Raw genomic sequence first — 24637 nt, 5'->3', positions numbered from 1 at the left:
ACGCGCAGTATCTGTTCAGTTTGTCTCTTTTTGTGAACCTTCCTGAGGATGAGCTGTTGCTGCAAAACGAGTGCTGTCAGGAATGTTCCGTTCCCACCGGATCCAACCATGTCCCTACAACGCTCCACTCGCGTCCACTGACAACACGTGAAGGCAGCACGGCGCATGCGCATTAGCGCGCCGAGGACACACCACTAGGAGCTTGGCGGAAGATTCGTAGAATTAAACGTATTATTGTCGTGGCCGTCTTCGGTAATACATTTATTTTCTCTGCTAAGGCATTTAGAGAATATGTGAATTTGACCCGTAATGCCTTTTATATCTTATTATCTATTTGAATATCTATCATTCCGTGTTCTGTGTGTGTTCCTCACAAACTATTCTAACGTTAACGACAGACAGAGATAGCAACCGGCTGACAATGTAGTTTCCGCTTCCATTATGACGTCATTTATTGGACATGAAGGTGTCCCTCTGCAGCCGTCGCTTCTGAAACCTGCTGCCCGGTGGCGAGCTGAGGCTATGACGTCACCGGATGGATGCGCGGCGCATAGTGCGCAGACTAAACTGACGTCACCCTCAGTGCTCATGGGGGGGAGGACATTTAATGTAACGTCAAGCGGGTGGGCATCACCCTCCCTCCTCGTCCAGAGCAGTCACACACTCACTTCTTGTTTCATCATATCGCTGACCTACTTATTGTATTCATTCCGTTATAACTTTGAAAATCTGCAGTCTGATTTTCTTTGGGGAAATTTCCAAGTTAATTGCCTCATCCCTGTGACCCCAAAAAAGTGGCAATTAACCTAGTTCTTCAAGATGTTTCACAACCATTGCTGCGTTGCACAATTTGAAGTCTATTGATCCTGTTAGACGGATGTTAATCGCCAAGGTTGCTTCAAGCCTCACCTGGTGTACCTGCAAGCTTCTGCGTCTTTCATCCCCCTGTGGGCTTCTAGTCTCAGTGTGTGGCTCATCGTCTTCTCTATGGGGTTGTAGTGATCAAATGCCTGTATCATTTCTCCAGGTCTAGCATCAGATATGGCCCGTAGGCACCAGAGGTTCCAGTCCCAGCAGAATAAAGCCAAACAAGCAGGCAGACATCAAGAAGAGCAAAGGCCACGGCTGCTTTAATGTGCATGTGCATGTGAGCAGGCTATTATGAGCTTGGAATCATTATGCATTAGGTGGGGGAGGCAAATGAGTCACAAGAGTCACATGGTCACGGGCTCTTCAGTGATTGTCTAGATCGCAGGTATGAAAATGGGCAAAACGAGCTTCATGAAGTCTCATTTTCTTCTTCCTCCCTCCACCACTGCCGGTGTTCGTTTTCTGTGTTGTCAGCGAGGACGTTTGAAACCCCATTGGGGATGGATGTGAGCTGATATGCTCATGCTTTATATTCCTCACTACATTTCTTGATTAAACGCTCACTGGGAAAGGTGGTTCCATGTATGTCGCCTGTCTGTCACTAGCTCAGAAGAACAAAGTTGTCATACTGAAATGGAAATTGAAAGTCATCTGCATCCGACTCCAATGGCTTTTTGAAAGGTTTGTGATGTGCTGGGGTTGGGATCATACTAATAATTTATTCAGAAGGACTTTGAAGATCATAGTGTACTTGCAGCGACACTAATATTGTGGTCTTTTGAGTAGATTTACATCTATCTCCAGTCTGCACTTTATTAATAAAAGTGTAATAAAAGTGTAGCTTGTATATGAATCGTGAGGAAGTTGTGTGTGTTTATTAATCATGTAGAAAATGTCCACATACAAAGAACGTATGTATGTGTTAGGTTAGTTTGATGTGCGTTTGGCTTCCTCCTACAGAGTATTAGTGTAACGCTAATGCAGACCTCACCTGCTTCTAACTAAAGTGTTCTGGAGTTATTTATAAACCATTATAATCAATCAAATCAGAATCATTTATTGGCCAAGTACGTTGCACATACAAGGAATTTGACTCGGCGAAAGGTGCATAACAATAAACATAGACATAGATAAAAAATATGAAAACTATAAATATAATAAAAATAATAAACATTGTGCAATAATAGATAAATATGGTAAACAACAAACAGATAACAGTACTTTAGAACAACTACATATTATGATCTTTATAGTTTATAGCCCTGGGGATGTGAGAGTCGGTTAGTGGGGGTCCTGGCCGGGCTTTGTTGATGAACTTGACTGCAGCTGGAAAGAAACGGTTCTTGTGCCGTGAGGTCTTGGTCCTGATGGACCGCACTCTCCTGCCAGAGGCAAGGGACTCTAACAGTTTGAGAGGGGTCGGCTACAATCCTCCTTGCCTGCTTCAGGGTCCTGGAGGTAAACGAGTCCTGGAGGGGCGGCAGATTGCAGAGCGGATGATGCGCTGCAGTCTGCCCTGAGTCCTGCAGTGGCTGCAGCGTACCAGACGATGATGGAGGAGCAGAGGGTGGACTCAATGATGGCAGTGTAGAAGTGCACCATCATTGTCTTTGACAGGTTGAACTTCTTCAGCTGCCTCAGGAAGAACACCCTCTGCTGAGCCTTCTTAGCCATTTGAGGTCCTGAGTCATGATGGAGCCCAGGAGGCAGAAGGACTCCATAGCGTTGATAGGGGAGTCGCAGAGGGGGACTCCACTGTCTTTAGAGTGTTGACCTCCAGGTCACCAGATGTCAGTCTCACACCTGTAGACGAGTCCAATGACGGTGGTGTCCTTCACAAACTGCAGGAGCTTGACGGACTGGTGACTGGAGGTGCAGCTGTTGGAGTACAGGGAGAAGTGGGGAGAGTGAGCACACATATTCAGCATCTATAAATCTGTGTTGCCATTCAGACCATTAACTTTGAACACTCTTCATAATGACAGTGAAACCGATTTTTAGAATTATTTTGCAAATTTATTAAAGATCAAAAATGAAAATCTCTCATTTACATTCAAGTATTCGGACCCTTTGCTGGCACCCCAAAGTGTGTCCCGGGTGCATCCTGTTAGCTTAACTGAGCCTTATAGTGTCTAGAACTTGTTGGGAGTCCACATGTGGCAAAATGAGTTTATTGGACATAGTTTAGAACGGCACATACAGGTGTGGATAAGGTCCCACAATTCATGCTGCATGTGAGGATAACAGCTAAGTCGTGGAGTGCAGGGAGGTCTCTGTAGACCTCTGCGATAACATTGTAGCGAGGCATAGATCCGGGCGAGGAAACAGCGACGTGTGTTCCCAGGTGCACAGTTTGGAACCAGCAGGACTCCTGGAGTTGGCCGTCTGGGTAAAACTGAGCAACCGGGCAGGAAGAGCCTCGGCCAGCGAGGTGATCAAGATCCCAACAGTCACTCTAAAAAAGCTTTGGAAGTCCATTTTCTCAAAAGCACCTCCCATTAGAGCTTGTAATACAGATGTTTGGCTACAAATGACCTTGTCATCACAAAGTGCTTTGAGAGGATGATACTATTGCACATCAAGGATGTCCTCCCAGTACACCTGGACAGCCACCAGTTTGCGTACCGAGCGTACCGAACTTTATATAGCCCAACGTCACAAATACAAGTTTGCCTCGGAGAGCTTTACAATCTGTACACATGACATCCCTGTCCCGGGACCTCACATCGGATCAGGAAAAACCCCTCCAATAAAGATAGTAAAAACCCTTTCACAGGGAAAAAAGGGGAAGAAACCTGAGGGAGAGCAACAGAGGAGGATCCCTCTCCCCGGATGGGCAGAAGCAATAGATGTCATGTGGCCAGAATGAATAACGTAACAGAGTTACAGCACATTACATGAATATGACAGAAATGATTCATATAATGAGTAGTAGGCATGGTCCATGATCCAGATAGCCACGATCCATTAAGCAGAAGGAGGTAGAGAGGAGGGGCATCAGCAGGCATGGCAGCAGGCAGGACCGGTTCCAGGCCGGTTCCATCAGCAGGCCATGGCAGCAGGCAGGACCGGTTCCAGGCCGGTTCCATCAGCAGGCCATGGCAGCTGGCAGGACCGGTTGCAGGCCGGTTCCATCAGCAGGCCATGGCAGCAGGCAGGACCGGTTCCAGGCAGCCATGAATCCATGGAAAAAGAAAGTAGAGTTAGTACACCATCATCCCCATAAACTGGTGTATAAACTCAAAAACCTTGGACTCTCTACCTCACTCTGTTAACGGATTCTGGATTTTCTCTTGCACAGACCACAGAATGTCAGGATAGAGAACCTGACATCATCAACCACCATCCCCGCCTCAAGTTTCCATGGATCGTGGCTGTTTGGAGCCGGTCTTGTCTACTGCCTCCTGCCTCCTGTCTCCTACCTCCTACCTCCTGTCTCCTGTCTCCTACCTCCTGCCACGGCGGCTCTGCTGATGCCCCTCCTCTATACCTCCTTCTGCTTCATGGATCGGGGTTATCTGGATCGGGGTCCATGCCGATATATGAATATATCATTATATTATTCATATAATGATATGACTCATTTCTGTCATATTCATGTAATGTAATGTTACGTTGTTCATTCTGGTCACATGACATATATTGCTTCTGTTCATCCAGGGAGAGGGATCCTCCTCTGTTGCTCTCCTGAAGGGTTCTTCCTTTTTTCCCTGTGAAAGATTTTTTTTCAGTTTTTTGGGGGAGTTTTTCCTGATCCGATGTGAGGTCCTGGCCTTCTGATGCAAATTTGTCATTTGTGATTTTGGGCTATACAAAATAAACTGAATTGAATTGAATCCTGAACCACCATCGGCAACCACACCCTCTCCCATCTACATACGTGGGGAGGAGGTGGAGAGAGTGGACAACATCAAATTCCTGGGACTCCACATTACTGAAGACCTCACTTGGTCCCTGAACACATCACACCTGGTGAAGAAAGCCCAGCAGAGGCTCTTCTTCCTGAGGAAGCTCAAACAAGCCGGCCTGCCCGCTGAACCTCTGGTAAACTCATACGGAAGCGTGATTGAGGCCGTCCTCGGTCAGAGCTTTACTGTGTGGTATGCCAGCTGCACAGCAGAGAACAGGAGGGACCTGGCCCGGTTGGTTAGAACAGCAGAGCATTGTGGGAGTTGACCTCCATGGGCAGCAACATCTGCACACACCGGGTCACTCTCTGTAAAGAGATACAGGACTAACTATCAAAACCCAGACTAACAGGCTGAGGAACAGCTTTTCCCCCAGAGCGGTTTCCTCCATCACCCACCCAGCTCACAATGCTCACAATGCTGCAGAGAAATAAAAATAAGCAATAAAACGACACTCTAACAGAGCCCTCTTGTCACTTGTAAGCCATTGATGTCTGTGTCTTTTATATATTTCTTTAATATCTTATATATTTATTGAATGTCTTGTTTTAAACATGTCTTTTTTACCTTGTTTCTGCTGAACTGATTGAGTCGCCAACTTCATTTTGTTGTATCTTTTTACGATGACAATAAACATCCTTAACCTTCTTCTTATTAAACGTGCGGCGTCCGATCCCAAGCTGAGATCACCTGACATCAGTATGAAATCCAAAGAGTACCCTTTCCATTCATTAAATCAATCACAAACAATCGCAAAGTCGCACAAAATCTGCGTTGTGTAATGATCTAAGAAACTAATAATGTGATATTAGTAGTTATGAGCAGACTAATTGGAGCTGGTTGGGATTCTGCAGCTCCAGCAGTGTGTTTCCTGTGTTCTGAAGACGTGTTGACTGAGTGAACTCACCTGACCGGTTATGCGTATTGACAGTGTCCACAGCTTACTACTTGTTTCCTTGACTTGGAATCCCATTGGTTTGGCTCTACAACTCTCTTGGACCACACCTTTTTGCACTGGTGCCTGTGCCTTTCTACCGCCAACACTATCCCATCCCATTAAATAGGTTACAAGCTTGAAATTTTGGCCCAAGAGGAAAACATGTGACAAGGCAGAAATAGCTTCACTCTCTCCCCCTGGAAACTAACCAGGATGCAGAAATAGTAGTTTCTATTAGGCAACGTATACTCTCTAGCACTGTGCCCTGTGCTCTAGTTTATGACGCCCTCAGCATCTGCAGCAATTCCAGACAGAATTTCCCCACTGTGGAAAATAACAAAACCTCATTGTTTTCCTCACATCATGGGTGTTCTGATTGAAGTGTGTGCAGTAAGACAGAGGACAGTATCACAGTATCAGTGTCTCATTGATGTGTGCTCAGATGCATCACCATTACACATTGGATTAAATCACAAGTCTTTGTATATTGATTACACTACGAGTGGGACAATGTTGAAGAATCAATGTATTATTAGAACATCTAAATGTGCTCATCTAGACTACATACATTGTGTTATGAAGACTCGGGAAGTCGTGGGAGGGGAAACTACACCTCCCACAATGCCTCGTGTTCGGTTGCCTCGGTAACGATTGACGTCATGTCCCCCCCACCCCCCTCCTGCTCTGGCCGTGCCTTGGACTGGTGTGATTGGAGGGAAACCCCGTGGACTGCATTCACACAGACAGGCTGAGAGAATCAGCTGTAGCTTGGCACGCCGAAATCACTGCTATCTGCCAGTACACAGGTATGAAAGGGGTTAAATCTGTTAAAACTTCTGTTTTATGTCTGCATGCTTCAGCGTCAGGACGTATCGGTATATATAGTGGCGATGGAAGCGCATAGCCTCCGTTGGACTGTGGGGCTGCGTGTAGCGGCGACAATCAGACCAAAGAACAATGGCTAGCTTAGCTTCAGCTTGGGATCTGTCTAATTGCTGGTTCTCTAATGGACCAGCCGACGTGGAAAGAGGGTCAGGTCGAAGGTTGAAGCGTTAGTATTCTGCTGTCTGCTGCTAGCTGAAGCAATCAGGTTATATTCATGAGGTCGGTGTGCCTGTGTCTCGTATTTATTTACATATCTGACGCATAGTCTGTGAGGAATAGTAGCTGTCGCATGTAACGTTAGCGGTAAATGCGTCTTGTACATCGGGCGTTCGTCTGATCCACATGTACTGACTGTACCAGCAAGGTAACGGAGAATAGCACCATCTCTCCGTTCACGTTTGTGGGCTCAGTCGAGGAGGTCATCCATTAACGTTAGCACGACCACCAGGTCCATGTCACGCTTCACGGTCAGCTGGCGGTAAACCCAGTAGACTGCTCCTAAAACCGACCAACGAAACTAGCTATTGTTAGGCTTTGATGGAAGCAGATGCATACAAAATGTGTTTAACCGCGAGCCATTTCTTAAAGCTGCCTGGCTTGGAATGCATCGTTTCAGGAAATAGTCGGCGCCATGGTGGAAACGGGTCACGAGGGCCTAGTGGTAGCGGCCGCTTTCCATTCGCTGAACGGTGTTCCCCGTGAGATTTAACCTAAATTAGAGTTATTGGAAGTGCTTCTGTCTTCGTGTGGGTCAAGTAGTCCCAGTACCGCACTTTATTTCCGCTCTTTAGCTTCCGTGTTCTCAATGTTCGGTGAGCCACAGGTACGGGGATGGGTGTGGTAGTTGTGTGTGGACGACAGCGCGGGGGGGGCACAGCTCCGTTAGCTGTGGAGGCGAGCCAGGAGCACTACACCGAGTTATTCTTCCCAGTTATCATGGGTTAGTCGTACAGACACACGTGGCTTAAACTGTAACTACGGAGCTACCTTTTGGAGCGTATGTATTCACTGTTTAAGTGCACACACCCCGGATTACCCACGGGTCATGTTGCGTCATATCCACGGGAACACCACCAGCTCCTCGGTGCTGGAACAATTCATACAACTTCGCCAAACCCCTTTGGCAAACCTGTGAAACACTTTAGTGATTTTTAATCTTGTTTTTTGGTGTAGTGGTAGTCTACAACAGGAATACTTACAGGCCCGGTGTGTAAGATCTAGTGACATCTAGTGGTGTGTTGAGTATCGCACCTTAAAACCCCTCTGCTCGCCCCGCCCTCTCCAAGCGCGTTGGAGCTACGGTGGCCTTCAGGGACAGTTCAACAGGATTTTAGAACAACTAGGACCTACACGCTTTTCTACGTGACTGAATAATTGCCTTTAAGAACATATATATAGATTTTTTTTTTTAAACTAAATTCAGAACAGGATTAGAGTTTATACGTGGAATATAACAAAATATTGTTTAGGGAGCAGCAACGGTTATTTTTTTACAACAAATTAATTGACAAAAAAAGCTTTTGGTTAACCGTGAATGAATGAGGTTCAGTCGTTTACCTGTTCAAATTCGCAATATTATACTACACATACAGTAAGAGGCATAGTTGCTGTCAACTGGCGTATTCTTCTCTTGGCCACTGCTCATGTGTTGCCTGGTTGGAGGAGCTCAGCCTGGCAGAGAAAATGCGCACTGCACTGTGATGATAAATTCCATTTAAAAACTACTAATAAATACTGAAGTTATGTCGAGGCTTATTAATACTCTGGTAATTTAACATCAGGTTTCTAAATACCAGGTTTTGGAACGCATCCCTACCGTCTGAAAACGTAACTGTGAATGGCTCTCACTAGAGTCAGTGTCCATGCTGAAACGCTAACAATATGCCTGTCGGCTAGCTAAAAACCGTAGCTTTAAGAATGTAAAAGGATCAGTTGGCACCTTTTGTCTTAAGTAACACAAATGCATGTAACTTGCGAAGCATGGAGTGTAGAAATATGTTGTGTTGAAAATCTGTCTGGGCAGACTCACTACATGAACTCTGGAATGGAAAAAATTGATTGATTTTGTAGAACCCCGCTGGCTATTTCGGATGGGTCAAACGGATATAGGCTATTGATCTAGCAATGCGAATTCTTGTGTGTTGGTGTTGTGTGTGCCGGGTCTACACATCAATGAATTGCATTACACCTGCCAGTATCTTGCATTACAACTTAAAGTGTTATAGAACTAGTATAGTGCTAGTATAGTGCTGTCGTCGTATTGCCACTTTTCCCATGCTTACAGGCCTCGCAGGCATGTTTTTATTGCAAATGCGTCTTTAGAATTGCATCATTGTTAGCTAAATTAAAAAAGGTTGCATTAAGCAAATAATTTTTCCGAATGCCTTAATGCACCTCCAGTCTGCATCCACAATTCTCTCACTTTTCTCTTTTTCCTTGCACGGAGACACACAATGAATCATGAGGAAAGATGTTTGTATAGAAATGCAACATCCTTTCCTCTTAAGTGTAGCACCGTTTGTTAAGGTGACGACTGATCACGGCTGAAACGGCTCTAGATACTTTGGATGGAGTTTGTGTCTCCGCACATGTGCATTGTGTTTTTACTAACAGAGGCACAGTTATCTGTCTCTGTTGCCCGTTACCTGTTAAACATCGGCACATGACAAATATGCAATGTACTCTTTCTTGTTTAGAGTCAAATAAACCATGGCTACTTGCAGAATGCATCTACTGTATTTATACATTATTATAAATAAAAATCCTCACCACTCTTAATTAACCGACAGCTGTCCCCTTTTTTTTCCCCTCTACATGTCTTTGTCCAGTGAGCAGTCATGAGCGAGGCACCCCAGAAGGAGCAGGTGCAAATGGCCAAGCTGGCCGAGCAGGCTGAGCGCTATGATGACATGGCTGCTGCAATGAAGGCCGTCACTGAGGAGAACAGTGACCTGTCGAACGAGGAGCGCAACCTGCTGTCAGTGGCCTACAAGAATGTGGTGGGAGCCCGCCGCTCTTCGTGGCGTGTGGTGTCAAGTATTGAGCAGAAGTCCGAAGGCGACAAGAAGAAGGCCATGTCCAAAGCCTACCGGGAAAAGATTGAGACTGAGCTGAAAGACATTTGCCGGGACGTGCTGGTAAGATTTATACCATTTATTTATTGGACAATATTGTAGGCTTTCTCTGTTTTGGTTCAAGCTCTTTGTCATTGACATTCAGATTCTGTGAAGAACTACTAGGATGACAAAGTAGTGCGATTTACTCCAGTCATACTTCCCTTCAACTGCTCTTGCTGTTGAATGTGTCAACCAGACTTAGCAGGCGTGTTAAGAAGTGCCACACCTCAAGTGCTTCATTTCTGTCTGGCAGTTTTACAGCAATTTCTCAACTGTTCCGCCTTTTAGTTATTGTAACGTTGATGACTTTGGCGTGGGATTTTCCCTCAGGCGTGGAAAGTATTTAAATTGGAGTGAGTGTATCCAAAGGAGGTGTTTAAGTGTTTAGAACACCTTATACATAGGTTATTGATTTGAATCTTGATTTATAGTCAAATAATCTATAGCCAAATTTCTTCAGCAGTGCATGAAGTGGGTTAATCCTGATTTATGGTAATGCTCCAAGTGGTCTTCACTCATTACACCTGCATCAGCAGTTCCTTTTTGAAAAGTCCCCAACTTCCTCAATTTGATTGGCACTGAGCAGTGCAAGGCGGAGTGAAGTTATAAATGGATAACCCTGAGGTCACACAATCCAGAGCTTTTTGTGTCAATACCCTGCAATAACATTTTATTTTTTACAATGGTCATAATGTTCCTTTTTTGTTAAGTTGGCAGGGTTGAGTTCCAATAGTGCAATGTAGCCTTTTCTGTGTATATTCTATAATGCAGGTTGTAGTCTGATTGAAATATTCTACAATATATGCACTTGGACTGTTTCTTTCCACAGAATGAGTAGTTGTTGTATTACTTCTAATGTTTTTCAGACGACCATGCCTTTTATTTAAGTGCCGTCACCAAGAGCAGAGTAGCGTCAATTCTGACATGCAAGAGACAGTCCTCAGTGTAATCATCCCCTTTCTCAAACTAGACAGTAAAAAGCCATCCTGAACAGGATTACAATGAACATTTCCACGAACCTGAGGGAATATATTACTTTATTTTCTGGGGTTTAATATCATTTGAGATGACTTCCCCTACACTGTAATGTTAAGTGAAACTAGGCTTCCATTTTGATATGATCATAGGAACATTCGAAAAGAAATCTATTGCTCGTCCCAGCAAATATAATATGGAAATAGCTTATTTCATATGTTATAAATGATTGCTGAAACGCAGGTCTTTTTTTGGCCACTACCTAGTACTGGTACAACAACAGCACGAATGAGACCCTCTTCAAAATCCAAACGGTGGCGGGGTCGGCCGTTTAACTATTGTAATGTGCTGCATGTTCCTGTTTGCGCCACAACAGTATAAGTTAAAAGTGTTTTTCATTGGCATGAGAAAGTGTGAAAGGTGTCAACTATGCGAGTCTCCCGGGCAATTTGTAAGAGTTGACAGCCCTTCACAACATATTTTCCGTACCAAGTTGCGTACACTGGTGCATATAGAGCTGAACGTTGCACGAAGAGTTTATATTCTATGTGCACGACCATGCATATGCACGTGGTATTTTGAGGCCATGCTTCTGTCCAAGCTCTGCTACTTCTTCTCTCAGCTCATGAATTATCTGTCTAGTGACTCACCATGTCCTAATCCTATAATGGCAGCAGCTGAGCTACAAGCGCTCTGGCTCGCTGACCTCCACTTCGGCCGAGCAGCCTTATGGGGACTGAAATAGAGAGGGATGAGAGTAAATAGGCCAGTGGAGGAGAGGTGTAGGACAGGGATAAGGTGGGGGTATACTTGAAGCGAACTAGTTCGTGCAAGGTGTCGTCCAAACACGTCGAGACGAGTTTATTCTTGTTCAGAAATGCCATAATCACAGCCAGCATGAAAAGCCAGCTGTCATGGAGAGGAACAAACACAATGAGCGACGCATACCTTTAGTCTCTTCTCCGTGCTATTCATGTCATAGCACTTGGTTGCACAAGTTATGGAAGTAGTTGCGTGAAAACAAAACAAGCCCGTGTCTAGTTTATCACCGTAACAAACCTCATTGTTGTTGGCACAGTTGGGCGATATTAGCAGTATACACTGTGTAGTGCAGAGCTGCAGCCAGCGGGACACAAACACGTACCAGTCACATTAACAAAGCACAGAGAAGCTGTGGCTACAACAGAGAGGAGAGGGACTTTATTCTCTGCTCAGATAACATTACTCCACTATCTTTATATAAATAGTTATTCACTGATATATTGATGCTCTGAAAGCTGTTAAAAGAACCTTAACAACATGGGACTTAATGGCATGGGGGAATTCAGTTGTTCTGCTTACAAGTCTTTATGGCACACTTTGGCATGACTGTTAGGGAGAAACAACATGGAAACTACATTAAAAATCCAGTTAAGTCAAGAAGAGATCAAATCTGCGCTTTGAATTAATTATTCATTCCAGTGTTTTGCCCCGCTAACAGTAGATTAACCCTATCAAGCTAGTTGTGCGTTAAGGGACACACCAGCCTCTTATGACAATAAGGTACGCTGTTCCCCTTTGGTTGTGGGAGTGCTGCATGCTCGTGTTGGAAAGAGCCACGCTGGGCTCTTGGGTGGCCTACTTCCTCAGCAAAAGCTCATCAGGGGTTCAGCAGCCTAGCTCTCTCCCATCTTTCTCCACCCTCACATCTTTCATCCATACACCCATCCCCCTGCTCTATCCTCCTCCACCCTTTCCCACTCTCCACCATCACGTGGTCTCTGAAGCATCTGTGATGTAGCTATGGCAAAGTCTCAGGCTCACAGCCCAAGGCTATTGGAGGTAGCCAGCTTGACCCTCATTTAGGTCTGGTGAGGAATGTTGGCCATGATGTTATATTGGAATGGGTTGAAGGGACCACTATTGTCCGAGGATAGAAATCTGTGTATTGCCCTCTTTGTCAATGAATTGTGTACATATTTTATAGCAGTTCTGCCCAAGTATACAAGTCAACTGTGCTGTTTCTGCTTTTTCAGGGGTCTGCCAGCCCCAATCGTAAAGAACAAGTTTCATTCAACATCTGTTGTCTGTTCCCTTCTACCAATCAACAATGTTTTGTTTGTTTCTCGCCACAGGAGCTCTTGGACAAATTTCTCATTGCCAACGCCGTTGAAGCAGAGAGTAAAGTCTTCTATTTGAAAATGAAAGGAGACTACTACCGCTACTTGGCTGAGGTGGCTACAGGAGACGAGAGAAAATGTAAGCTGTGTGTGGGGGTGGGGGGGTGGTGTTTGATTATCATTATGAGTGCATGTTTTGCTGTCTGGAAAGATCTGATATCTACAACTCCTATTCCAGTCAAATAAGATGTTCTAAAAGGAACACTTGGTTTTAGGATAAGCTTTATGACATCGGCTCCTAAATGTTGGTTGTATAACCAGTCACCAGCGTAAGCCCAGAGGATTTTCTTTAGAGGGTAATTTCATATTAGTCCTTTGTAGATGAGCATGAACGCATATTTTGGTACGGAAGCCTCAAACAGACATGCTTCCAACATTTTAAACAAATATAAATTCAAGGCACAAACTCAGGAAGAGTGAGTTGTTGAGCTTTAAAGCTGAACACGGTTCCTGTACAGAGCCATGCTAGCAGTTTCCAGGCTTTATGCTAACCCAAGCTTTCGGCTGAAAGCAAACCGTGTGTTTTCCAAAATCTTCAAACATTTCTTAAATCGAGGCTTGAATTACAGTTGTCCGAGCGTGTTTCTTGACCTCCTGCATCTGCTTTAATATTTCCTCCTTCACTATGAAGACCAGCTTCTAACCACACCACCAAAGTTGGCCACGGTCAGAAAGAATGTACTAACAATATGTTCAGAGAAACTATATTTGGGCCTTCAGAAAACTTTGCGTGTTGAACTTTCCATCTCCTTGGTGCTGGAGGCCTTTGTTCCCACCACAGAGAGGTGTGGCCCGTCTGCAGCAATACTGTGACTAATGCTGCAGTGTTGGAATGTTTTGTTTTTTTAACTCTACTTTAATTGATTATAATGGGAAGGACAAAATATTAGGGTGTGAAAACTAAACAATCTCCAGCGAGGATTTATTCCAGGGTTGTTTGTTCGATTGCATCAGTGGACGTTATAAACCGGCAACTGAGTGTATTGTTTAGTTGTTTTTTCTTCTACACTGCCTGAAGCCATTCTGAAGTTTAATTTAAAGTTTAAACATCTTTCACTCAATTGTTGATGTTCCACATCTCTTATGCTCCTTTTCCCCTCTCAGCCATCATGACTGACTCAAAGGACGCCTACCAAGCCGCCTTTGATATCAGCAAAGAGAAAATGCAGCCCACGCACCCAATCCGTCTTGGTCTTGCCCTCAATTTCTCCGTTTTCTTCTATGAGATCCTCAACTCACCTGAGAAGGCCTGCGAGCTGGCTAAAGAGGTACGTTCACGCGACACAACTCCCTTCTCACACTTTAGGATATTAAGCTTATGTCAAGATACAAATCTATTTTACACATTCATTCGTTTTGAAAAATGGATTGCAAAGCTTTTTAAATACACATAGACAGCACTAAAACCTGTTATAAATACTAAGTTATAGTCTATATAATTCTAAATACGCTGTGTACCCACCCATACCAACTTGTTTAAGACAACCATCACTTTTCCAGCAGTTAAAAATGTGTTTTAATCCTTCAGGCGTTTGATGAGGCCATTTCAGAGCTTGATGCACTGAGTGAAGATTCGTACAAAGACAGTACACTAATCATGCAGCTACTGAGGGACAACTTGACAGTAAGTTCCTTTTTTCTTCTTTCTCCCTCTTTAAATGTGTAGCAACATATTTTGTGTCAATAAGAATAATGTAGTTTATAAGACTGCAACTAATTTCCCAGCTCATACTACCGATCATTTTCTCAAAAAAAAAAATTTAATGACAATCCCAGCTTCCCAGAACCCATGGTGCTATTTTCTAATGGCTTATTTTCAGTTAAAAACCCAAAGATACTCAAATCACAATCACAGAAAATACTGCTGAAACCAGAGTTAATGCCGTCTTTTGCTGAAGAATCGCTTAAAGATGAATGTATGTATAATCAAAATTGTTGCTGGTTAATTGTTCTGCTCTGATCAATTGATAAAACAACTGTTTGCCGCTCTAATTGAAACAGCTGTAAATGTTTGCAATCGTCGGTATGCCTTAAAAACACCAACACACTCTGTGGCCAGAAAAGTAGGGACTCCAGTTTGGCGCCATTCATAAGGAATATATTGTAAATGTACGGTGAAACCAGTTTCATCAACTTTGCGATGAACGCCATTCAATCTATCAGCCGTCAGTATTTGGTTGCTGCGCGAAGTACGGGCGGCTGCAGGGGGCGCTCTAACATGAACACCAGTAGGTCCCACTAAATGTGTCCCATTAGTGGGCCAGACTTGCTCCTGAACAGGGTATGCAGGAGGCTCCTAACTGTGCAGTCAAAGGAAACGCAGCGGTATTTTTTTTTTACAAGATAAGGTATTAATGGACGTTGTCCTGTTTTCCATCACCCGCTCCTTTTTTACCCTCTTCTCTTCCTCCTGCTCGTCCTCCTCTCTTTTCCCAGCTGTGGACCTCTGATAACCAGGTGGAGGCCGAGGACACGGAGGAGACAAGAGAATGAGCCTGACCCCAGTCGTCCCTGTCTACCTGCCATCATCCCGGTTCATCTTCAACATGTCCATCAACACTGAGACCACCTTATTATTATTATCATTGTCGTCCAAATCTCTCCATCTTTTTTCTATTTAGTTCTCTCAACACGTCTCATTCCTGCCGGTTTACTATTCCTCCTTTTGTAGTAACTGTGGAGAAAGGGGATGGGAGGGAGGGTAAGTTTTGAATTGCGTGGTGGGAGGGTCCATGTGGAAGGGTAAAGTGTTTGGTTGCTTGTCTGCTGACCTTTTTTTTTTTTTTGTCTTGTGTGTGGGAGCAATGGGGTTGTTGCATTATTGAGGTGGTGGGTAAGGGGGCGAGTTCTCAGCTCCATGAAACATGCAGCAGGTTGAGCTTTTAGTCAGAAAACAGTCCTATTCATGTTCACGGCCCTGTTCTCGATTACCACGTCTCGATGATGAATCTCGTTTCACGATGAGGAGCTGCTCGCAGCGCAGGAGACCGCCACTGTTAGTCTGTGCTGGGCGGGAGGAATGGCGGCAGAGGTGAAGGCGGTGGAGGGGAGGGAGGTTTTGTTGGAACACAACGGTTACATTCCATTTACTGTCAGTTGCTCAACTTTCTACTCATTTTGCTTTGTTTTCGGGTGACCTGCTTTTGTATTTCTATGTATCGATTACGAGGTATAGAAAAATATTTAAGAACAAAAGAGCACACAAGCTTTTTATGAGCACAGCAGTAAAAAAATAAATAAAAAAATTCCCACGTGCTTATCTAGTTACTGCTTTATCAAATTAAGATTTTTATTTGATTTGTCTTTTATTCTCCTTCGTTTTGTTTTTTTCAATACTTGCCTAAACTGCATGTTGGTAAGAATTAGTTTGTGGAGATGTAAGGATGGTTGTGGTCGGGCGGGCTAGCTTTGTTCATGTCTTTGGAATTTTCATACAGAACACCCAAGCATAACTGTTATTTGGGGGGAAATGTGTAATTTCATGTAAGTGGAATAAAAAATAATAATTTAAAAGTTTCAACCGTGTGTGATACATTGGTAGTCTTGAGTTGTCACACAGGCCTCAACGTCTTTTTTTGACATTTGTATTATCCCAAGTCATCTTAAAGGCGCATCATACAATTAAGGAAATAACTGGAGAGTTTACTACTGCGACATCTTATTCACCTCCTAAAGGCTGAGCTCATCAATACCTGCAGCAGAGACTTTGAACAACCCTTTCATCACCCCCTTGTGTCTTGTTCCTAAACCAGTAGGCTTGCTTCAGTGCGTGAATAAACAGCTTGAAGGGAAAGAAAACCGAAGTACTTCTCCACAGCTCTGACTAGGTGGGAGGCCAGTGCAGTAAATGGCACATCTGCAGAGAAGTGTGCTCACTTTGCACACAAGTAATACACTAATACATGCTTAATAAATACATAGTGCACATTATTGTTCTTCATTCACCTGTACCCTTACGGGAGTATATGTACTATGGTCATTAGTGTTTATTAGTGGTGGTGGAAATATGAATCCTCAGCATTTCAAAACTAGCATTGTGTGAGCAGCTTTCAGTTTCGCTCCTTGAAGCAGGCTTTAGGTGTGCTGAGAAGCGCGTGGCCCTCGCGGGAGCGCGCTCAGCCGCAGCGAAAATTGTCAGACATTTTATTGCCCTACTTATTTCGAGGGCGTTGCAACACTATACTAAAATGTGTCGGTCCTGTTGGGTTCACCAATAATAGATGAACATTAGTGATCAATTCTTCATGAACTATGCCCGTATGAAAGTAGTATGAACACCTTGATGTGTACAGAGGGAGGATGCCCCACTTATTTCAGACTTTTATGAAACGTACTAAAACAGTGCTGTAGAAACACATTCATGAAGTCGTGTTAAACAAAAGGCTCAGAGTTCGATAATATGCAGATGCTTGTTCTGATGACAGTTATTCTGCCAGTGGGACCGCAGCTCCTGCCTCCTGGTTAGTTTAAGACCAGTAATGGCTGACCGTACCTGGGTCAGGCAGGCACACATTTCAGCTGATGAGAGAGAAACTCGTGCGTAATGCGCCAAACGAAACTCGGCGTGAAGTATCGCGAGAGGTGTGACGTCACCGCGGTGGGACACGCGTCGTGGTTTGGACTAGAATCGGGAAACAACCTCCACCGACCTTCCTTTCATTCTCGTAATCCGTCTGCGTAGGGTGTGCTCCGGAGCTAGTCTCGGCACACATTTTATTATTATGAAACAAACCAAAAGCTAGAGGGCACACGCAGACATATTTTTATAAGAAAAAAAAAAAAAAAATCGGTGAAGCAGGATTCAATTGTCCAACTCAAGCAACGCGAAGAAGAAAACAAGGACAGAAACGAGAAGAAACGTGAGCCCGCCGCGAGCCTCATTGTTGAAGCGTGGTGAGAACCGTTAGCCTGTTTGCAGTCAGCCGTGCGCGCTCCCGTCCGGGCTTTGTCACTCCAGCCTGCTACGGGAAATACCGGCCGCTACAGGACTAACGGTCCGAGGCAGAGCACCGGGTACAAGCTGTCTGCTGCGCGAGACGCGACGGGTAGGCCACGCGCCGACATTTTGCCGCTCCAGCTAACGCTAACTAGCCCACGTTGCTAACCGGTTATACGGCTAGTAAATGTGTCCGCGCTCCTAAATCGACAGAAGCGGTTGAGGGGACCGCGCGTTGGAGTCTCTCCCGACACGAGGCGCGTACTGGCTGGCTGTTGTCAACCGTGCATCGAGCTCCCATCACCCCGCAGCGGTACCGCCTGAGACACCACCACCACCACCACGGCGGCCAACATGAACCCCAGCGCGCCGAGCTACCCGATGGCGTCCCTCTACGTGGGGGACCTGCACCCGGACGTCACGGAGGCCATGCTCTACGAGAAGTTCAGCCCGGCCGGGCCCATCCTCTCCATCAGGGTGTGCAGAGACATGATCACCCGCCGGTCCCTCGGCTATGCCTATGTCAACTTCCAGCAGCCCGCTGATGGTAAGTGATCCGTGGATGTAGCGGGGACCGTTTTGACTTCACGAACTACACATGTTCCTGCATCTGTGTTGACCTTATATCAGATTACTGAGCATGTCATGCATTGGTGGCGTTTGTGGTTTCTATAGAGGTACTGGAGTTACTGCAGGAGGCAGAATCCATGTGCACCGAGTGTCCCCAGCATCTTGACATTGTGGGTTCTGTTTTCTAGCTGAGAGAGCCCTGGACACCATGAACTTCGATGTGATCAAAGGCAGGCCCCTCCGCATCATGTGGTCTCAGCGGGACCCCTCCCTGAGGAAGAGTGGTGTGGGCAACATCTTCATCAAGAACCTGGACAAGTCAATCGATAACAAAGCCCTCTACGACACCTTCTCTGCCTTTGGAAACATCCTGTCCTGCAAGGTAGCCATCCCTTTGTGCCCCGCTGTTTGAGTGCTTTCCATACAGATCACTAGTTTGCATGACTAAAGATCGAAACTGTCTGCAGTGTTTTAAATGCATGCTGTTTGGGTTTGTTTTGACATGCTAAAATCTCCCCTCTCCAAGGTGGTTTGTGATGAAAATGGCTCAAAGGGTTACGGCTTTGTGCACTTTGAGACCCACGAGGCTGCTGAGCGGGCCATTGAGAAAATGAATGGCATGTTGCTCAATGACAGAAAAGTGTAAGTGGGACTACAATTACACTTGTTTAGATGGGTATGGAGTGTTGTACTAACAAGATTATTATTTTTTAATTGTTATTATAAATGCCTAATCAAAGTTTGTGTTCAACTGCATCTTGTCCACAAACCAATCGCCAACCATGCTCTGTGTCCTTTCTGCTATCGTACAACCAAGTGAAGAGCACCCTAGAGAACAGCACTGCGTTTTAAACCTCATACGGCGTGAGAAGCAGCGGACATTCCAGTCCTGGCCAGTGTAGCTGTGAATCTGAATTAATAGTTATACATTTTGTAGTAGTGTGCGACCCGAGTGTTTTGTAATTCATTTCATAGTGTTCCTTTGTGACATTGCTCCAGGGACGCGTGGTTTGAAGCAACCCGGTTCACAAGTTGGTGTCCTAGAGATTTAAATGTCTAGATTAAAAGTGACGGCGGTCGCATCTTTCCTGCATTCCACACGGCTCACTTGGTGCAAATGCCAGTTACAACGCAGTTGTTCATTGCCTTTAACCCGAAATGCATCCTCCTAAATATATTTCTTCTATTGCTCTCCTGGGGTGAAAGGTACTACTAGTGCTTCACATGACTGGTTTATAATCTAAACACACTGCAGCTATGAAAGAGTCTTGCGTGTCCCACACTGCAACTAGTGGTGGATGACAATATTTTGGTTGAAGGAGACAAAAAAAGACGTTTACTTCAAACAGTTTTTTTCAGCTTCTCTGGGTCTTCTGTTGATATTCCAGCAAAAGCTATTGGAATGTCATGGTAATTGAGTGGTTGGGTCTTGGTATGTGTAATATATCATATAATAGTTTACATTTGACCAACAGATTTGTTGGCCGCTTCAAGTCTCGCAAAGAGAGGGAAGCTGAGCTCGGGGCACGCGCCAGAGAGTTTACCAATGTTTACATCAAGAACTTTGGGGAGGACATGGATGACGAGAAGCTCCGGGAGATGTTTAATAAATATGGTAAGCCAACGATTCTCTTTCAAAGAGCGGCACGCTTACAATTACATGGGTTGTCTGTGTTAATTGGTCCGGTTCATAATGTGTACTGATGAGCTGTTCTGTTGTAGGACCCTGCCTTAGCATCCGTGTTATGACTGATGATGGGAACAAATCAAAGGGATTTGGCTTTGTCAGCTTCGAGAGACACGAGGATGCACAAAAGGTGAGGATCAACTTGTGGCTCTTTTCTCAGGCAACATTGCCCCATACTATGTATCTTTACTGCTGATGGCTTTGAGTCCATACAAACATATCTTCCGTTCAGTATTTTATTGCTTATTTCGTTGCAGGCTGTGGACGACATGAACGGCAAAGAACTTAATGGCAGACAAGTGTATGTGGGCCGCGCACAGAAGAAAGGGGAGCGGCAGAATGAGCTCAAGCGTAAATTTGAGCAGATGAAACAAGATCGCATGACAAGATACCAGGTTTGTTGGCCTTCCACTCTTCAAACATTACAGGGTTTTAGCATGGACACGCCCCCTTCACAAATGCAAGAAAGCTGCATTCTGGGCCCTGGTGTCCCCCTGTCTACCCATCAGCGTACAAGGGTATCTTTACACTGTAACGACCAACAGACCCAGTTGTTGACATTATGATGAGCAGTAAAAATTAGCGCAAAGGATCAATAATCAATAAAGCTGCGTCAATGTCACATTTTGCAGCCTTCCAAAAGCTCATCTGAACTAGTTTGTCATGGGATACAGTCGTGTCTGGCTCTACCAGACTAAGCTGATTTGACTTCATTCTTGATGCTAGGGCTGGGCGGTATGGCCAACAATTCATATCGCAGTATTTTTCTCTCCAAATAAACACATTAATTTGTTGACGCCGAAAAGGACCGCCATCGTTATTCACCACACGCTAGCAACTGGCTAGCAACTGGCTAGCAACTGGCTAGCAGCTGGCTAGCAGCTGGCTAGCAGCTGGCTAGCAGCTGGCTAGCAGCTGGCTAGCAGCTGGCTAGCAGCTGTTTTGATTGATTGGTGGGCGGTGTCATTTACCCAGCATGCTTTTTGGCGATGTCATTTCTTGCACACCATGAGTCAAGTGAGTTAACACGAGACATAAGTAGCTCGGTCCGCTGCTCCTTCAGCTTCAAGCTGTGAACATTAAATGTTGTTGCCTGCCAAACAGCGGCGATTCATACCGTACGGAAATCTGAAACCGGTATACCGGCAACCGCACAGCCTTACTTGATGCATTACTTTGGTTTGTTTGGCAGTAAAACATTGTAAAATTGTTGTAAAACATTACAATGTTCATCCACCAGGGTGTCAATCTGTATGTGAAAAATCTGGATGATGGCCTAGACGACGAGCGCCTACGTAAAGAATTCTCTCCATTCGGAACCATAACTAGCGCTAAGGTAAAGACTTCAGCACTTGATTTGGTTGTTAATGCTGCAATGTTTCATGGCTTGATTACAAATTGAGTCCACTCGTCTGTATTTTAATGCAGTTTCGTGGTGATTAACATGTTTATTCTCCCCCAGGTAATGATGGAGGGGGGCCGCAGCAAAGGCTTTGGCTTTGTGTGTTTCTCTTCCCCGGAAGAGGCAACAAAAGCCGTTACAGAAATGAACGGACGTATTGTTGCCACAAAGCCACTGTATGTGGCCCTGGCCCAGCGTAAGGAGGAGCGTCAAGCCCATCTAACTAACCAGTACATGCAGAGGATGGCCACAGTTCGTGCTGTGCCCAACCCTGTCCTCAACCCATATCAGCCTGCCCCACCCTCAGGCTATTTCATGGCGGCTATACCTCAGGTGAGTCTCCCACCTGCCAACTAAGTGCAACCGATTGTTTCGTTGGCGCCTCACTGCTTGAAGTCATGCTGGTAGTTAAATGTGTTCCACTGGTTTTCACCACTGCTGTTGGTTGAGGGTAAACGTTTCAGTCCCGTGGCTGTAAGAGACATGTAATAAATACATCTTTTCTCTTCGCCCGTCTCAGACCCAGAACAGGGCTGCATACTACTCCGCCAACCAGCTGCCGCAGCTCCGCCCCAGCCCCCGTTGGGCCACTCAAGGAGTGCGTCCTCAACGTAAGTAGAACCTCTGTATCCCGTCAACAGAACGGCCGCTGTAACGGAGTTGGTAACTAGCGCCCTCTGTTAATGTTGAAAGAGCTGAGGTCTGACTGCTTCCATGTGGATCTCTGTCCTGTCCTCTTCCTTCAGACTTCCAAAACATGCCCAATGCCATGCGTCCATCAGCTCCCAGGCCTCAGACCTTCAACACCATCCGTCCCACGGCCACCCCCAACGCGCAGGTCCCGCGCATGATGGCGTCCCAGCGCATGCGTAAGTATTTCAGCTCTGCACAGACGCTGCTGTGTTTTGTTTCCCCCGTCACTGCCTGTTAACCGCCGACGGAGCTTTGACGAAGTGCCCTTTCCACCTCCCTCAGCCACCCAGGCCCTCGGCCAACGCCCTGCCGGTCCGCAGGCCACCGCCGCCCCCGTGCGGGCCATGCCCCAGTACAAGTACGCCGCCGGAGTGCGCAACCCCCAGCAGCACATGGCGTCGCAGCCGCAGGTCCCTATGCAGCAGGTATGTACTGATTCAACCAGCCTAGCCTCAGTGTGTGGTCCTAAAAACAATACATGGTTTCATTCCTAAACAAATGGATTTTAAACGACTGGGAGAAATGTGCTTTTGGACTATCTGCTGTTTGCACATGGTCAATGTGTACACAAATCGGTTCAATATTTACATTACCCAGCACTCACCTTTCAGTAATTTATTCATGCTGTATATAAATAGATTGGGATAATCATGCAGTGGTAATTGTGACAGTTGGTCAGAATTTGTCCCTGGACTCAAATCTTTGCTTCCTCCTTCAGCCTGCTGTCCATGTCCAAGGACAAGAGCCCCTGACGTCCTCCATGCTGGCTGCTGCCCCGCCTCAGGAACAGAAGCAGATGCTGGGTCAGTACATCACTGCTCAGAGACTCCAAACACAACTGTTGTGGAAGACTAATAGGATTCTGTGTCACCACGCTGGTTTCTGCTTTCATGCCTTTTTTTAAACCGTTATTGATTGCTGTTCTTCTTCCCTCAGGTGAGCGTCTGTTCCCCCTGATCCAGAACATGCACCCCAGCCTGGCTGGCAAGATCACCGGTATGCTGCTGGAGATCGACAACTCTGAACTGCTCCACATGCTCGAGTCACCTGAGTCTCTGCGCTCAAAGGTCAGTTAACGGATAAGCTGCTAGATCTCTGGGATTTGTAAGCCGTTTGAAGAAGAAACCAGCCTTTGCTCCTCTAAATTGACACGAGCCTGGTTGATGGCAGCTTCCTGAATGAGGACAATGGAAATGGTTCATGCAGTGCTTCATGAAGTGACTTGTGGTTGCAGGTGGATGAGGCTGTTGCTGTGCTCCAGGCCCACCAGGCCAAGGAGGCTGCTCAGAAGTCTACCACCCCTGCTGGAGTTCCCACCGTCTAAGGTGCGTGTTGGTTCTCTTCTTGATATCGTCATCCGATAACGCCGAGATGCCATAAGTTTAAGCGTCAATGTTTTTGTTTTGTCTTGCAGAATGAAACCTGCTTCACCGATGGAAAAAGAGAAAAAAATATTAAACATTGAAAAACCTAAAACTCTGAAAACATCGAAAAATGATAAATTATTTCTTAAAAAAAGAATAAAACAATTAATCTGCCGGGTCTAGAGATGATAAAACTAGACCTTGATCATCAACAAAAAATTGTTGGGGAAGAAAATAGAAAAATAGAAGAAAAAAAATCGAGATTATAGATTTGAATGCATTCCTCTGTTTTATGTCATTTTACTGTGTCAGTGCTCAGAATATCGGCCATGTTCAGGAAGGTGGTAGCTGAGCATTTTGAAAGGTGATTTGTATTGTAAACTGCTGGCTGTAATAAAATTCTCATTCAAAACTCAGGCCTCTAGTTCATTTCGAGGTGTTGTCCTTGTGAATTTTAGTTGCTACACTGATATTGACTTCAATCTCACGGCCTTGGTCAGGTGTTTTACAGTGAACTGTGGTGATTGGGCAGATGTTTTTCTGAGCTTTTAATGTTTATGTCCTTGCCGAGGTCACACACTGTTCCAATACCGATACTACCATACTGTTTAGTATGCCTAAAAGACATCTAGTATGTCCCATAACATAGTCTGTCAAATGTAGTTTGCCCCAAAAAGTCGCAGATGTACTGCATCTGGTCTCATTTTTCAGTATGAAAGCCAGCGTGCCATTTTGACCCACAATCCTTTGCACAGCAGATATATGAACAAGAGCGTCAAAGTCCAAGGTGCCAGCTGCAGTAAAAGTATGCACTTTGGAATGCAGTACATATTTCAAAGCATGAGGCGCAGTACTGTTGTGTTCCACCAGGTGTCCCTGTCATTCAGTGTGAAGGGGATTACAAGCATTTCCTTTAAGTTTCTGTTTATTTACTCACTGGTCTCGAGTTCCCATCTATCTTCCTGAGACATACAGGTTGTTGTCTTGAACTAGATGTGCTCTGGCTTGCTGCACACATACAGTAAGATGCTTATGTCTCATACTGGGCAGATAATCATGTCTGCATTGTGTGCTCCTGATCTGTATAGACGATACTCGACATTCACAATAAGTAGGACAGCGTGCATAAATAAGT

At 45.2% G+C, this 24637-nt stretch overlaps 2 protein-coding genes across 2 annotated transcripts; both read left to right on the top strand.

Moving 5' to 3' along the window:
• The first annotated feature begins 6428 nt into the window (after nt 1–6428).
• Nucleotides 6429–16366, top strand: LOC306745100 (14-3-3-like protein). The gene is made up of 6 exons (XM_079227835.1): nt 6429–6521; nt 9429–9737; nt 12806–12929; nt 13955–14118; nt 14379–14474; nt 15287–16366. Exons 2-6 carry the CDS (start codon nt 9438–9440, stop codon nt 15341–15343), a joined length of 741 nt encoding a protein of 246 aa, XP_079083961.1. The 5' UTR covers nt 6429–6521; nt 9429–9437; the 3' UTR covers nt 15344–16366.
• A 1154-nt stretch (nt 16367–17520) lies between these two features.
• LOC306744278 (polyadenylate-binding protein 1A) lies at nt 17521–23909 on the top strand. Its single transcript, XM_079226892.1, has 16 exons — nt 17521–17895; nt 18000–18333; nt 18545–18738; nt 18883–18998; nt 19832–19971; nt 20079–20173; nt 20301–20438; nt 21284–21379; nt 21506–21778; nt 21966–22056; nt 22192–22314; nt 22421–22563; nt 22857–22941; nt 23075–23205; nt 23373–23463; nt 23553–23909. Exons 2-15 carry the CDS (start codon nt 18141–18143, stop codon nt 23460–23462), a joined length of 1908 nt encoding a protein of 635 aa, XP_079083018.1. The 5' UTR covers nt 17521–17895; nt 18000–18140; the 3' UTR covers nt 23463; nt 23553–23909.
• Nucleotides 23910–24637: the final 728 nt, after the last annotated feature.

This window comes from Taurulus bubalis (assembly GCF_910589615.1).
Source record: "Taurulus bubalis genome assembly, chromosome: 12".
Taxonomy (NCBI): domain Eukaryota; kingdom Metazoa; phylum Chordata; class Actinopteri; order Perciformes; family Cottidae; genus Taurulus; species Taurulus bubalis.
Note: the sequence above shows the minus strand (reverse complement) of the source record. Positions and strands in the feature narration are given on the sequence as shown.